Source organism: Hydractinia symbiolongicarpus, chromosome 4, assembly GCF_029227915.1.
Source record: "Hydractinia symbiolongicarpus strain clone_291-10 chromosome 4, HSymV2.1, whole genome shotgun sequence".
Classification (NCBI taxonomy): domain Eukaryota; kingdom Metazoa; phylum Cnidaria; class Hydrozoa; order Anthoathecata; family Hydractiniidae; genus Hydractinia; species Hydractinia symbiolongicarpus.
Genome location: NC_079878.1, coordinates 22,592,234 through 22,609,464, shown reverse-complemented (window position 1 = coordinate 22,609,464; position 17,231 = coordinate 22,592,234). Strand labels below are relative to the sequence as shown.

Here is a 17,231-nt window from a genome sequence, read left to right as displayed (position 1 = left end):
GTTTGGTTTAAACCCATCAAAATTGATGCTCTATATATTCTAATGCTTCTAGTACTCAAAAACGTTAGCCAACCTCACAGGATAAGAAAGATTGACATGTAACAAGTCACTTGCACAAAAAATTTAGTCACTTTTTGTCGACTTAATTTTATTGTAAAGATGACACCGTCTTTGTTGGCTAATTTTTGTAAATACTTAGTGAGTTAAAAAATGTACAATGTAAAATGCAAAATTTTATAAAAATATATAAAAAAGGATTATTACAAATTCACTTTTTATTTAATAATTCAAACTAAAAAAAGTAAAACTGAAAATACGTAACGTTAGTATTTTATTTTCAACATACACTCAGTTATTAAAGTTCAGTTATTAAAAGAAATAAGAAAATAAATAGCAAAAAAATCACTAAACTGGTTGATGGGTAAAAAAAATCACTGAACCTCAATTTGTTGTTGACTTGGTAAAGTATGTGCATTAGGTTTTTTAGGAAAATTTATCTGCATAAAATAAAAGAGCGTTGCTCAACCTCGTCTCCATGGCTCTTACTCATTTTTTATTCCTGAGACATCCCGTTATCAAAAAGTAAAAAAAAGAGCCCTGGGTATGAGGTTGAATGTTATTATAAATGGAATGTAATCATTACAGATAGTGATCATTTTTGTTTTTCGTGTAATCCTGTTGCTAGGTTACCATGTCACACCCTAGGTAACTTAACTTATTGGTACACATTTCCACGGGCTTTCCAAACGCTCTACCACGAAGTAAGAACCAGCGATGAACTCTATGCTTGCGAGGAAGCAAGCATTCCGCGTGGATGTAGAACAAAATGCGCAAAACCAATTCTCTTTATGTTTATGAATACAGACTGTTACTTCTTTCTCTGAGTTAAATTTTGTTACATTCCTCTGCAATGCGTTATCGTGTAGACTGAAGTATAATACCAATTAGACTTCGGCATTGGAAATCAGATGTGGTTGATTCTCGCATATTTTCATAAGCCGAAGAAAAACAAGCAAACAAACAGAAAACAAACAAACAAACAAACAGATAAACAAATAAATAAGGTAAAATATAATTATCAAAAGGTTACCAATCAATTTAAAAATCAGGTGCTGAAAATCCATCAAAGCAAACCAAACTTAATCAACAGCGATATTTTATTTCATAACGAATACTAAACTCAAACCAAAAGGAGAATATTAATTGGTTATGCAGCTGAAGTAACCATATCAGCTGATCACAACTTTAATCGCCAAAACAAAAGTTTTAAAAGGTAACAACAACAATAAAATTCTCCAAAAGATTTTAATTAGGTCAAGCAAATATTCTCTCGTCACCGTTTACCGGAAAGAATTACTAATCATTCCAAAATGGTAGCCTTAATGTTGATTATGGGCGATGCACGAAATATAGGCACCGGCAAAAGTGAAAAGAGTGTGGTCATAAATCCTATTTCGATCAGTACTTTTTGTTTTTATCCATTCTCCTCCACAGAGTTCTTTGAGATCATGAGATGTTTTATTATATTCCATTGTTGAGATCTATTTCTCCAGTTTTAAATTTATTTGGTGTTTTTTCTTCAAAAGCTACAAGACGACAGTTATCGGGACTACGTGCAAAGAAGAAGTAAGCAAAGAAGAATAACACATTGATTTTAAAGCATTTTGCCTTCCCGTTCTCTGTCTGTAACGCAAAACGGTACTCGGAGCAGCGGCAGATTCTTTGCTCTTGCCGTCCGTATAACGGCTCAGGGGCCACAAGACCCTTGGTGCAAGGTTGCTATAGATTTATTTCGAAATCATTAAGCAAGACAAGTAAAATATATAGTCTGAAAAAACAAATGAGTTTATATACAAGTTAAAGTGCTTAAAAGTGATACTACAGAAGCGTTAATCTAAATTCATAAAAAATCTAAGACAGACAAAGTTCTGTAGAGGCGTTTACACCGTTATTGAGTAAATGGAGATTTTCACGAAGCGAATTGAGCGGCGAATTCGACGACGAATTGTATCTGGGCATGCACAGTTTTGTTTGTTATGATTTTGCATCGAAATGTTCGCTTCGCTGAAAAGTAGAAACAGTTCCTACTTTTTCGCTGCTAAAGGTTTCGCTGCTAGTTTTAGACCAATCAGAACGCGGTTAACCAATGTAAACAATGAATTTAGCGTCTAATTTATTTTGTCGTGAAAATTAAAAAGCGAATTCGCCGTTCAATTCGCTTCGTGAAAATCCCCCTTACCGGATCTCTTTCTTTGAAAATTAATTTTTTAGCCCTTACTTTCAATTTTTTATTTCCTCGACTCTACTTTCTTTTTTTTTTCTCCTTACCGTCGTACTTTCTCAGAGTGAACTTCCGTACCTTTCCTCGTGAAGACAGATAATCTCGTACATCTTATCCTGCCTTGTTTCCGTGTTCCATTTATGATAGGAAAAGAAAGGCTGAGAACGGTCACTCTCCTTTCCAAAACTTAAGTTATTATAAATATAGTTAAGGTACACTTTTAACCTCATCCCCAGGGTTTTTTTTGTCTCTCATCGGCGCTGCGGTTGTCTCGCACCGCAGCCTTTATTTCAAACAGTCCACTAGGTTGGTCTCCATATAGTTCCGGCGTGACGAAATTGTTTGATTTTGCATCGAGAAAGTTTTTTTGCTGGGATATGTTTATACGAAAAACGCAATCAGGCTTAGACCTAGTTGAGACAGTAGTGGTGTTAATTAAAATCTTATTGTGTATAAGGAATCAGAAAAGTCTGAGTTTAATTGCAATACCTATAACACAAGAAAAACACATTAGAAGGATTTACCATGGCGTAGCATAAGCTTAAAAAAATTTCCCTATCTGAGTCTGGTTTGCTTAGAAGCGTTATGCTTATAAAGAAAAATGCATGCGCACATACACATAGGGAAATAACACAAGAAAATAACTCCGGTGATGTTACAAAACGACCCAAAAAATGATAGATCGAATATTGGCGAGATATGATTTACTATGAGGATATTTTTATAATTTTTTTATTTTACCAAAATATATAAATAAATATTACAATATAATCATTTAAACGACAATACGTACACCAATATAAAAGTACTGCTTATTCATGGCAAAATGTACGGTTTTCCGAGAGCGAACCAGTCCGACCAATCAGAATAACTAACATCGTATGAACAGCATGTACAGTACATTTTTACAAGGAAGGCGTAATTCTTTCGGACGTTTTCCTCAATTAGGAAATGTAACTATAGTCGACGCTAGATATCCATTATCTTGTAATCTCGAACTTGTTTTCGGCTAAACAAACTAATCTAGAAGATAAACTTTCGTAAACAAGTACATGTACTTCGCCATCTCGAACTTTTAAGGCCTTTCACGCGTGAAGTCTCGACTATCCTTTTATCTCAAACTTTCGAAATCTCGAACATTTGCGTCGGTTCCGTGAGAGTTCGAGATATCAAGCGCCGACTGTACGTCCTAACTTGTTTTTTCTATTGTAGTGGTTGGTGAGAAAGAAAAAAAAAAGATTAAAATGTACATAGAAGACTCAATTTAGTGACAAATTCAAGGAAAATAACCATTATTCCATCACCACCGCAACACCAAAATTGAACGATCTGAATTAATATATTTATCCATAACTAAAACATTCTTCCACCAATTAACAAGTAGCTGAAACGCTTATCAGCAAGGACATATTTTATTTACAAAATAATTTGATTTTTATGGCTACCGTTGAGTTCTTTGTGAGGCAGTACAATCGAATTTAGAACGATCACCTCTCTTGGGATGACAACATTGCAACCTGAAAAAAACATAAAAAATGCAACATTATCAAACAACAACTCTATGGTATTTATTTGGCCCTTATTACCTAGTGACTTGTACCACTTTTGCGTATAGTATATAGGTATGGAAAAAGTTCTACAGATAAATTTTTGAGAGCGAACTAATTAACTTTTTTACCCGGGATTTTCTTCATAGTTTCTCTGCCGAGCCGAAGAAATATGCGAATGGAAAAAATAGTAGAATTTCGTCAAGCTTTATAAAGTTACGTCGAACATAATAACCTCTTTACTTCGTCAAGTAAAATATCAATTTCTGCAAACAGACAATGATCATTCTCACCTAACACAGTAATTGAAGGGATCAAGTGTCCGTCTGGATGAAAAAGTGATTCGTTGGATATAAGAGCATGAGGATGATTAGGGTTTGGATCATGCGCTGTACCTTCTATACGTGACCACGCCCCTACTAAACACTTCCAACCAATTATACTGTTCAACACGCAGCAGTTCTCCTATAATAAAAAATGATCTCAATGGAAAAAATCTTTTTTTTTTGGGAAGGGGAAGGGGAGGACTCAAAAATTGTTAAAAAAAAGTAAAGTGTTAAGACAAACAACCACGTAAACAAACTCACCCTTAGTTCAGCGTTGTCTAAAACTATAGATTCGCGTACACGGGCACCTGGACCAATCACGCAGTTGCTTCCAATTGATACATTAGGACCTATTTTCGCAGTAGGATCAACAATTGCTGAGGGGTGAATATAAACGTCGCCTGAAGCATAAGACACATTAAACAAATAGTGGTCACAAATGTTAACTGACTTAATATTAAACAAATGCTAAAACATCAAAACTAACTTAAAATTTGCAGAGGTAGCAATGTGCAGCATTTCTAGAGGCAGTGATACGCGATTCGACAAATCGAATCTTGGCAGTTGAAATACGAAAATAGATTTTTAATATTACTTTTTAAACAAAATGTCATCAGAGAGTGAAATCGGTTGCAAATCCGCTGCTTTTGCAGTTATACTGCCAACTGCTACAGAATCAAAACAACGCAAGAAACGTCATAGCTATGTGGACGAAGAAATGGCTCCAAAAAGGAGTACATTAAGGGTATGCAATTGCCCAATTGAGATTAGAGCTGCAAAATACTATTATAGTTCTCTTCGGACGTCTTTTGGTAACTTTGAAGAAGAAGTTGTTTCGAAACAAGACACAGTGACAAGAACATTATTGCTTTCTTACATAAATTTGACCACTACTTTTGTCGCCTTGACTTTTGAAAAAACACATTCCTGTTTCCATTCCCTTATAAAAGATTCGTTAAATTCTTCCTTTATATAACATGTTTTAAAATGTCTTACATGTATAAAATCTTCAGCTTAATTAAAAAGGTTAAACCGGTCCGACTTTTAAAAATCAAATTCAAACATGATAATATTTGATGTTTCGTTTAGATACACGATTCAATTTCTCGAATCGGACTATCGAGTTATTTATCAATGCCTTAAGATGTCAAAATTTCCCCGCCTTTTATTACAAATTTGAAATTCTATGTTATTTATGTATCAAATAAAAGCAAAGAACCTTATATGTATTGTATACCAGAAAAGGTTTTTTTTTCGAACTACAAGAAAAAAAACTCACCAACAATTTCAGCAGTCCCGTCACTATTTTCTGCTAACTGGATAAAATTGTCTTTTTTGTAGGAGGCTAAATATTGTCGATTTGCAAATATGGCAGACCTATGATACAAACTCGACGACGTAAACTCATTAGGAAAAATCATGTTGCGAAGGAGGAAGGGTTTGATGCATTTAGAAGTGAACTATTACAAATCTTTTTTATTAGTTCTATATGAACAAGTAGCCAAAAAATGAAATCTAGTGTTTCCAGTAAACAAATAAACAAACATATAAATATTAGCTTGTACACACTTTATTACTTATCGAAGACCATTATATTGCTACTAGTCGATAGGGCCCGTGGAGTAATGACAATGTAAAAATAAGTTGTTTTAGATTTTTTGCTAATGATTACACTGCTGATGAAATAAAAATATATAATCGTGTGGTTTTGATGAGCGATTAATAAAATATAAGGGTTTAAAAATGGCCCGTAAAACCCACAAAAAATGTTTTAGAAATTTGTATACACTTTGCCTTTATCGTATACATCTTCAAACGCTGATCGAGAAAATGTATAGGATCATGTACTTGAGACAAACGGTTGCAGAGATATTAGGGTTGAAAGGTTTTTTATGACGTTGTTAACCCGTCCATTCCGAAACGGATTCGGAGACCCAGGTTTGGGAAAATTACCCAAAGACAGACAGAAGCCCCGTATTATTATAAGAGATATACCTAAAAGCTATCTAATTCTCTAAGGTTCCATTAGTAGGGGAGGTTCTTACAGCCTCATTTTCCTTTCCATACACAAAAATTTCCTCCCCTCGTTTTGGTGAACCTTTTTTTGGGTGAAGGCTACTACACGGCTTAGAATTGAGAAACATATACAGATAACAAAAAACATACCATACCCTGCGCTCTTCATCGATCCCCAAAAAGAATTCGATAACATTAAACAGTACAATTTACCACTGCCAGCAATGTGTGAAAATAAATGTTTTTCGATGAACATCATCTCTGGGTTGGAAGCATTACCGTCAACTTCCTCCCTTAACATAAAAAAAGAAATGTTATAGACTTCTGATATGAAAGTAAAATTAGAGTTCTATAAAAGGCAGTGTTGCTGGCTCAAATCATACAGGTGGTAGACGATTTAAGTTAAGTACTTAATTGACGTGAGTTTACCCCGCGATTACTTTCTTTGTATGCATTTAACTATACAGACAAACCTGCATTCACTCGGTATCTGATTACAAATCATACCATTTTGGAAAACTACAAGTCTAATGCTTTCCAGCGGTGAAAACTGCATGTCAAAAATGGCGCAAAATGTGAGTTTACTACATGGCCACTTTCTTTGCACACATTTAACTATAGACTGCTACTTTGAAGGTTTTTGCGCAAAAACAACTAAGAAAAATATCGTAGTAGATCGTTTAAAAATTATCAAAACACGATCGTATCAAGCGAAAACATTGCCGTAGATCGTTTGAAAATTATAAAAACGGGATCGTAGGAAGCGAAAACACCACTGTAGATCGTTTAAAAATTATAAAAACGGGGTCGAAGGAAGCTAAAACATCGCCGCAGAACGTTTAAAAATTATAAAAACGGGATCAAATATAGCCATAGTTGGTTTCGAAACTAAGTAGTTTTGTCACCCCATTCAATGGAAGTGAGAAAGGAATGTTAAAAAATAGTTTCAAGCAGTTAATTTATCACGTTTTTTATTGTTTCAGAATTCATTCCGAAATTCAGTTCAAAAGGTTTTTCTACATTCATTTCAAAATAGATTCGGAATCGTTTCCCCTTCGTATCCCATTCGCTTCCTCTTCGTATCATTTTTAAGCTTTGAGTTTGAAATAAAATTCAATCGTTTCACAATCGTTTCAAATCGTTTCACCTTCATTTCATGAAACGATTTTAAAAAATGATGATACGATCTCGAAACGATCATAATCTTTCCAATTCGTATAAAATGTGAAAAGATTGTGGAGGCGAACATACCGTAATCTAACTTGATTATTGCGGTATATTTCAGCTAATGAATCGAGAACAGAAGGATGGAACGCATATACTCCACAATTGATAACGCCACTTACATAGTTTTCTGGTTTCTCAACATAATGTGTTACCTAAACAGATGAATATATTCAAAAAAATTAACTGATAGGAAGAGCTGCATAGTCTGCAGCTATAAACACGGTTTAGGGTACTAAAATTTACAATAACAAACATACTTCTGAAGTTGTTTTGTTGATAACCATATTACCATGTTCAGATTGGGATAATGGTGTCTAAAAACAGGTATTACCCTTACAAGCTAGAGAATCAATTTTTTATACTGTTTCAGGATTAAAACGAAACAATTTTAATGTCACATGTAATCGGTTTCTTACACAAAACTTCATATTTTACATGAATTGGCAAAAATGACTGATAAGGCACTCCTTTTTCATACTTTTTTCTCGTATTATGTTCCAAAAAATCTTTTTGCAAGATCAGCATTAGAGTCAGCACACATAAAAACAACTGATACTACTACTTGTTAATAATCATTTTTAACACTTCTTAGCTTCCTGTCAAAGTTCCTGATTTTTAAGTCTTTAGTAAAAACACAAACTGGTGGATGTTAATTGAAAACCATGATTGTTACAGAAAATAGATCATCAGGTGGAAGGACTAATATTTACCTTATGGACCTGTGTACCCAAAACAACATGTGAGCCTGGCGAGGATTCATTCTTCACACTATACAAATCCAGCAATTCTTTTAATGGAAGTACACAAAATATATCAGCATGAATAACAATAATGGCAGATGAATCGACACTTGATATTTGATCACGAAAATGATACAAGCCGCCAGCCGTACCCAAAGGTTGATATTCTTGTAAGTAACTAGAAAAGGTAATTTGGATGACTTAGTTCAAAACAGAACAAACAAAATATAACAAAAAAAACAAATGAAAATGTGCCACAAATCTCACATAATTTGGTAACAAATTTAGTTATTGTAACAATGAATGTGTACAGGGAAATGCAAAAAAACAAAAATTAAATAAGAAATTTTTATAACCCCACTCTCACAGTGGAGTAAGCCTTGAAGCCATTGATTTTCTGCAAGTCAAAAAAACGCAGCTCTTACAGGTTTCATTTGCTAATTTAGAAGATATGAAAGGCTAGCCATTAAAGAAATCCCAATAGATGTATGCAACTTTCGTTGCATTGGAATAACAGCTTAATTTTACCACAGTAATTTTTTTGAGAAAGTTATGAAAAGATTAATTTGGTTTCTTTGGATTTTATTAAAATTAACAAGTTTGTTTTGGTAGTGAAAATTAAAACATATATAGTTGTTTAGTTGAGTTAAGCACAATAATTTTCAGCACTTTCCTGTAACTTATACCGCTTTCATAAAGTTCCAAGAAAAATTACCAAAAACCTGCTAGAAAATTAATGATAGTTCAGAGTAGGAAAACCCACAACTCCAATTCCCTGAGGTTCAAGCCGCTTCCTACTAGTAACCAAAGCAGCAATGACAAAGTTATGTTACCGTATCTTCATTGAGTACTTCCTACGCATATCATCAATAAATCTCGATATTCTCTCATTAGACTGATAAAACCCCAGTAAGATAACTTCATCAATTTCTTCAACCTAATGCAAAGAGCATAGTGCTTAATGTAAAATAAATAAATCATGAAACAGACGCATAGACTGGTCAACACGTTGACTATTTGTAGCATTTGCGAACTTATCATATGCACATCCAACACTGCCAATAGAGGAGGAACTTTGCAACGTACTTGACAATCATATATAGTCTATGATGGTGTGTAAAAACCATATATCCCTAAACTGTGTGATTATCAACTTAAGGCATCAAAACTGTGTTCATTACAAGAAGAAAATTATTTATTAGGAAATCATTGTTTAGAAACATTAGTAGATTTGGAAAATGTCTTTTGGGTGCGTTGTTAATCATTGCATGTTTAAATTAACTCAACAACTTCTTGAATACATTTTCTAAGGGCTAATGGTCTGTTTCTTATGGAAGTAAATAGTGATAAAGCACAGTCAACGTAAATTCATGAAAATATCTAGACAAAAAGCTTAATAAAAATGGTGCTAAGCAGTCTGCTTTTATTTCATATTTTAGGACCTTATGGTGGACGGTATAGTTTGATCCTGTGGTGTAATTTTTTAACAACAAATCATGGTTAGAGAGAATAATGAACTTTGTTATAAATTTACTATTGTTGGGTCATGTTTAAATACATTGGTCTAAGTAAATGTCTCTTCAAACCTTTTTGCATGCAGCAATATGGTGCTCAACTAGTGGACAACCTGCAACAGGAAATAATGGTTTGGGCACTTCTAGTGACAATGGTCTAAACCTTGTACCTAAAAAAAGGGAAAGATTAAAAAAAGAATATAAAATAATCTTATAACTTAATAACATCACAAGAGTCAGCTATAATTCTTACCATTATTTTGAAATTAAAACTAACCAGCTAAAAAATAAAGTCTCAATAAAAATTTTTACTAAAAAAATTATCCCAAAAAACTGATATAAACGATTTTTATCATGTGGTTTTATTTGAATTCCCCAGACCTTTTACGCAAATTGACAGGCAAAATAATGCTTGCGGTAAGCTGTGAACCAGCTTACATTTCAAGTGTTATATTTCATGTGGCGGTAACTTTTGACCTTAAAGAACAGATATTACTGCATTGAACACCAAAATTTTTGACGAAAGAACTTGATAAAAGAAAACGCGTTCACAATTTATTAAGTAAGAAAAAAAATATATATATATGAAATATGAAAAAATATAATCGAAAAATGGGCAAAAGGTATATGAGCCTCATTTTCTCAGAAATCAAACAAAAAGGAGTTATTTGTGGTATTTCATTGCAACATAACTTTGTGTGTGAATTTTCTTGTGATATTGTACAGGTTGAAATAAATATAATTTGTACATGCCCAAAATTTTCAAAATATTTTTAAGTTTTAAATAAACATAAGATCTGCTTACCTTTCTGTGGTCCAGCCACCAATATCACAGCTTTAACTGAATTTTTCCCAATCATGTTTTTTACTCTATATATTATATAACAAAAAAATTGATACAAAAAAGTGGGAAGTTCTACACGAAGGCTAATAGATAATTTTAAGGGGTAGATGCAGTAAGAGAAAAATAAAACAATGTCCAGGACACACAACTCGCAAGGTTCTTATCTTAGCAGTTAAAAAAGTGTTTTTTCAATGACTTTCACAAGGGCAACAAAGAAAATAGCTCAAGTTGAGTATAAATGTTATTATTGTGAGGTAAGTCTACCAATAAGAAAATAACACCCAAGCAATAAATTGCTCTCCCGAAGTTACAATAATTTGGACTGGGTGAATACTTCACTGAATATATAAATAACTTTTTATAAATCCGTATTTAATTATAAAATAATTTTCATCTATTTTATCATATTTTTTATGTATCCTTGTGGGATGAATTAATATTCCTCAGACAGGAAAACTTTTTGTGGAATTGGGGAAGCAATTAATGGTTCAGCTAGTTTCTCATTTCTCAGAATTGGGTGAGTTTGTGCATGAGCAGGAGCTATTACTCTCCCCTTAATTGGCATGGTGGGGGAATTTTTTTTAAAATAATACAGAGCTTCCGTGTGTCTTTATGTGACTTTTGCAAAGTGAATTTTAGTTTTCATAATTTTCTTTGATAAAGTCTATAAAACATTACCTATAAATTTCTTCTGTAATTTACCAAAATATTGATAAAATAATATTGACGACAAAGAAAAGTATATATATCAAGATTAGTGAAGTCATTACAGAGCACGTAAAACTTTGAGGCAAAATAACTTGGAAACGGGGTTGATGACATCAGTCATTTTTCACCGCGTGGGTAACTAGGGATCACCTGAGACCAATTTGGGTAAGTTGCATAAACCTGGGTCCCTGAATCCGATTCGAAATGAACGGGTTGATGCCATCATTAAAAAATCCTTTAAATATACAATATTAACGTAACGGTTTGTCAAAGGTACAGTACTGGAATCGGGACACCTAACATCGTAAGCGTGTATCATGCGCGACACGAACGATCCACGATCCTACTGACCATCGCGATAGAAAAAATGTTAACAAAGAGCTTCATGATAGTCGCAATGTATAAAAAAATAACGATGCTATCGCGTTCGTCACTATTAATTGTGATTGTCGCGATGGATTGTGAATAACATTAAAATATTAATCAATAGGTTTGTATAGCTAATCTTGTGTCTTTGTTTTTGTTTTTTTTACATTTAAAAATTCTTTTGCATCTTGTATTTTTATTAGAAAATTGGATTTTAGAAATAAAGTGACTTCAACTTAATTACTTGTTCTATGCGCAAAGTAGATAATAGTTTACAGTCTGTCGGTCGGGGAAATAAAAATAATTTTATCGAGAATATATAAATGGTCAACAAAAAAATTTAAAAAACAACAATGGAGGAGGGTGTTACAACATGCATATTTTTTTATGTATGTTTTGCTTGTATTAGCAAATGTTAAATTAGCGAATGTACGATTTAATGAAAGAAAATTAACAATTAGGTGCAAAAATTTTAACGGACTATAGTTTATGTAGTTGACAATATTTAAAGTCTTTCGCGACATTAAAATTATTCATTTATTTCATAACGGAGGAAGGTGTTATGACATGCTTATTTTACGTTGTTTTACTTATATTTCTAATATCATTGAAAAAGATTTATTGATATTGAATATATTTCCTAAATGATATCGACTAAGAAATTTAAGATATTAGCAAGCAGCGTTACAACATTCATAATCGTTTTTTCACGAGATTGGATAAGAAAATGTTTGTTTGTTGATATTTTAATATTTTTTTTTATCGTGAAAGTTAGGGCCAGGCGGGTCCGTAGAGCAACTAAATAAGTTAGAGTCTGAACAAGAAAAAAGCTTACGGCAACAAAAATATTTTTGATTTAAAATTAATGACTTTTACTCGCTTTTATTAATGACTTTCATAGCCAAAAACAATTAATAACTGTCGCAACCAAGTTAAAAAAATTCAACAAACTTTCCACATCGATCTCTGTACTAATGATTGTGTTTTTTTAAAAAATAATTGAACATAATATACTAGCCGTCTAAGCAATAAAACAAAGAAATAATATATTAGCAGCAGGTGTTTGCATGATTTCTTTTATTTCAAATTTAAACAAGAAGCCCTGGGGGCTCTAAGAATTTCCGCTCGCTACCAAAATATTTGATGACAACCTGCTAATTTGTTGTGTTATTGTGCCAAACATTCGAAGAGGTTTGGTGCATGAAGCTCTGAAGATAAAGCACACAAGTGACATTATATCTTACAACAAACGCAAACAAAACGAAACGTGTCTTAATAAACTCACATTTTTAAAGAAATTGCTAACAAAAAAAAAGAGCCTATCATTCATGGTTGAAAGTCTTGCGATTGAAACGTTTATGGTCTTAAACGACAATTAGTTAACAAAAAAACAAAATTTTGATGTGACCGTCATTTTCAGCATAGTTTTTTTATTAACTGTGCCAATTTTTGTCAAAAATAAAGTAGTTTTGATTTTTGGACAAATTTTGGCCTGAAATGAAATTTAATTGACAAAAAATCAAACTTTTGTATCATCATCATTTTCAGCATACTTTATTTGTTAACTGTACCAAATTTGGCCAAAAATGGCATTTAGGTGGCAAAAAATCAAAATTTTGGTCTCACCATCATGTTCAGCATACTTTATTTGTTTACTGTGCCAAATTTTGTCGAAAACAAATACCAATTTTGGCCTGAAACGTCATTTACTAGTAGTTAGGGAGCTTGGGAAAAGTACGAAGTTTAAATCTATGACGTTGCAATTGACCATTTGGGACAGGGTTAGTTAGTTAGTCAGGTATCCCAATACTATCCTTCTCTCAGAGGAACGTGAAATCCCAGGGTCGATTTTTTATCAAAAAATGCTCCGAAAGAAAAAAACGACGGTTTTAAAGAATTTCCTACGCCTTCGGGCGCGGAAATTCAAAGAATTTATTTCAACAAACAGGTTGTAAAAATTACTGATCTATAACCTGTTGACCTAGGCGGGGTATGATGCTCAAGTGAGTATATTGCCAACCTTGTTCTCAACAATCCTTGGGGACGAGGTTGCCTAAGTTACTCAGTAGATGGATTTAATAAAAAATATTAAAAAATCAATAGCAAAGAATACTACTTTAATTCATCCTACGATAAGAAAAAGGCCAGAATTTACTGTCTAATTAAAGTTTGTTTTTATGATATTTTTTTTTCAATATGTAGTGCAAACATCAACGTAGTATAGTAAACTAAACTCATCATTTTTCCCTTTTGCGAAAGCACGCTGAAATAAGCAGGGTTAGAAAAGCAGGACAGAGATTGAAGCGCGAGATCAGAAAAGAGAGACAGGTATCCTGTCTTCGTCAACGCTGCTCTGCACCTCCACAAACCCCCATAATTCGCCATTTTTAGCGTCGAAATATATAGCTATATTCACACTTTATTAGAATACTCATGGCAGCTTCTAAATTTAATCAAACTACATTGGTGACAAACTGTTTTTAATGATGTAGTTGAAGCGCAAAAACAAATACTTTTTTCCGCTGTTATATCTTCCGCTATTTTTTACACGTCTAATCGCACCATGCCTAGGGACTTTTTAAGTGCGATTTTACCACGTCAAATAATTGCCAACGCAAAGGTACTTGGTTTGAAAATATGTCGGTAGTTACCTCTGCAAATGCTGAGTGCCGTATCAAATTACAAAAATTGTTACCGCCATTAATCCTATTCATGTTGGAGGGGGAGGGGTGATGCAGCCCCCTCTCCCTTCCCTCTTCAACTTTTTCCATAACTTTTTATGGGCTTATAGTCACACCTTGATATTTTATTTGCCTTCCAAAATATATCCTTTTGAAATAAAAACCATACACAAATGTGTGACATGTTGAATAATCAGTAACTTTCACAACCTGTGTCTCAAATAAAAGTCCTTTGAAATAAAAATCATGCACAACTTGCGTCTCAAATAAAAAGTCCTTTGAAATAAAAATCATGCACAACTTGCATCTCAAATAAAAAGTCCTGTGAAATAAAAACTATGCATATTTTATTTTTTGTTTGATTGCTCAGCTATGTGAGAACATATGCAGAATTATTTCTATTTTTTTCGTAAAGAACTTTATGCAGAATTATTTTAATTTTTTTTTTAAAAAAATAATTGTTCGTAGAGAGCTTTCGTTTCACTTTGCCGCACAAAGGTATATGTTCTGGCTATGCAGTCAGTAATAATTAAAGCGCTACCAAAATAATACGTAACAGGGTCACGTGCCACTAAAAAGACTGGAGCAAGAATGAAAATTTTTAACGAAGAAGAAGGTCGAAGATAACCAAAATGGCGGTCGAGCGACAAGAAAAATAAATATTGAAAAAGCTATATCTGGAGTTACATGAAGTTTTAACAAAAAGTGAATATATTATTCAGCATTTCTCATGCAAATCTTTCAGATGAGTACAACTTGTAAAAGTACCTTGGAATCCCTTTAAAAAAGGGTCACAACTTTGTGACATTATTGAAAGTTTTTTCAAAAAATTTATATACTAATTTAACAGAATATTTGGATAATGGATTATTTTGACTTGTGTGGTCTGTTGTTAAGCTAAATTTTGTACTAACATGAGCGAGTGTGCACTTCCATATTGTTCTTAATGCATCGTAATTAGAGCATTGTGTCACATGAAAAGTGTTAGCTAACTAAAACTGAAGTCTGAAGTTAGCACTAAGGAAGCGACTTTAGAATACCCCTGCAATATGTAAGAATTCCTATAAAAGTAACCTATATGTGTGCTATGTATTATAACAATGGAATTCCTACAAAAGAAACCTATGCGACCTGTGTGACTAAGGGATCATCTCCAAGATTGTTTCAGTTTTAATAAATCATTTCAATATTTTTTTTACATCGTTTCATAATCGTATCATGAAACAAATTAAATGTTTCATATTTTATTTGCGATACGATTTTGTATAAACTACGTAAAAATGAAATTGTGATACGATTTTGAAACTTTGAAACGATTAGAAATATTATTTGTGATATGACGTAAATGTCTTTGAAGTTATTGAAAGGATTTTGAAACGATGTTGAACTACAGTACAGTCCAGATGTAAGCGTACACGTACGCTCAACTTGCAAAAATAATTGCTTTCATTCAAAAAACAATAGAATAGCAAGTTCCTTTCAAATTGCGCGAAAATAATTGCTTCGTGTTAAAAACAAAAGCATAGCAAGAAACATTGTTTAAAAACAAGCTCTTTTAACAACAAAAAACAACAAATCCAATGATCAAATATTTAAAAAAAAACTAATGCTACTTTTAAAACTTTTAGTAATATTTCTTTATCGTCGAAACATATTTTTTTACATGTGAAACTTTTAAAAATTCATTTTATAAAAAGCAACGTTAAGCAACGCAAATGGAAAAACCCTACGTTCGGGACTTTTCCCTTCGCGATAAGATTTTGAAAACAAATTAAATTTTAATACCGAAGAAAGAAAAAATCTGAAAATATAACTTTTGACATTCTGGAAAGATCAAAACACTCATTGTGAGAACATTTTGTTTTAAATTTTAATACCGAAGAAAGAGTTCTAAAATTTTTAAAACATGATCGAAAAAAGCTTTTCTATAGCGGTTTTTCGTTTTTAAACTTTTAAAATGCGATCTAAAAAAACATTTCTATCGCTGCTTTTCGTTCCTAAATTTTTAAAAGGCGATCTAAAGAAACATTTCTATCGCCGTTTTTCGTTCTTAAACTTCTAAAACGCGAGATCTAAAAAAGCTTTTCTATTAAAATTAAAGTTTTAATCTTTGTTCAAATATAATAATTTCTATCGCTTAGAAGCTTTATTCAACCTGCGCAACCAACAATGCCTTCTCCCTAGTTTATTTATAGTTTCCACGCAAAACTTTTATTTAATAAAACTATTAAACAATGGCGGTTTGTGTCACATTGATAGAGTTGATAACATTTGCAATTATGCTGTTGGGAATAGTTATGTTAACACTATTTAACAATAGTTACACACAGTTATAATAAGCTATTTTTTCTTCAATAATCTTTTGTTTATTACGCGCAAGTTAATGACTTACAAGACTCGCAAAATAATTAATAAGAACAAAAGACAAACAACTACCGCCTCCGGGAAAAAAGGTGTGAAACTTAAGTGTACATGTACGCTTTCATCTGGACTGGAATGTAATTATAAACCAATTAAACTTTTATATATAAATGTAAAATTATTGTTTCTCTTTCTTTTATTCAACACAATATCGACACATCATCAACAATATATCTTTTATCGTAAATATTGTAAAACAGTTTTTCAAAACTAAAAATAAACAAACAAACTAACAATTTCCTTTAAAATGAAAAAAATTGCAATGAAAAAAAATTTAAGATCGAAAAGTGGTGATTGAAATGCTTTTTTAGCTCGCTTCTTAAAAATTTAAGAACGAAATGCAGCGATAGAAATGCTTTCTTAGATCCCGTTTTAAAAATTTACAAACTCGGAAAGGTGATAGAAAAACTTTTTGAGATTGCATTTTAAAACTTTAAGAACAAAATGCGACAATAGGAATGGTTTTTTAGATTGCATTTTAAAAATTTAAGAACGAAATGCGGTGATAGATAGAAATGGTGATACAAATTTTTTTTGAGATCATTTTCAATAATTTCCGA

General features: G+C 32.5%; 1 protein-coding gene across 1 annotated transcript; it reads right to left on the bottom strand.

Moving 5' to 3' along the window:
• Window positions 1-2,240: 2,240 nt before the first annotated feature.
• Window positions 2,241-10,609, bottom strand: LOC130641876 (mannose-1-phosphate guanyltransferase alpha-A-like). The gene is made up of 11 exons (XM_057448880.1): window positions 10,457-10,609; window positions 9,724-9,821; window positions 8,971-9,074; window positions 8,108-8,315; window positions 7,655-7,711; window positions 7,422-7,549; window positions 6,326-6,463; window positions 5,434-5,531; window positions 4,416-4,555; window positions 4,122-4,293; window positions 2,241-3,798 (listed from the first exon to the last, which is right to left on the bottom strand). The coding sequence occupies exons 1-11, from the start codon at window positions 10,509-10,511 to the stop codon at window positions 3,698-3,700; spliced, it is 1,299 nt and encodes a 432-aa protein (XP_057304863.1). The 5' UTR covers window positions 10,512-10,609; the 3' UTR covers window positions 2,241-3,697.
• Between the last annotated feature and the right edge of the window lie 6,622 nt (window positions 10,610-17,231).

Coding starts and splice junctions, on each gene's coding strand:
- LOC130641876 (XM_057448880.1), bottom strand. CDS start 10,511: ATGATTGGGAAAAATTCAGTTAAAGCTGTGATATTGGTGGCTGGACCA. Junction 9,075..9,723: donor ATATTGCTGCATGCAAAAAG/GTTTGAAGAGAC, acceptor TCTTTGCATTAG/GTTGAAGAAATTGATGAAGT. Junction 8,316..8,970: donor AAGTACTCAATGAAGATACG/GTAACATAACTT, acceptor TACCTTTTCTAG/TTACTTACAAGAATATCAAC.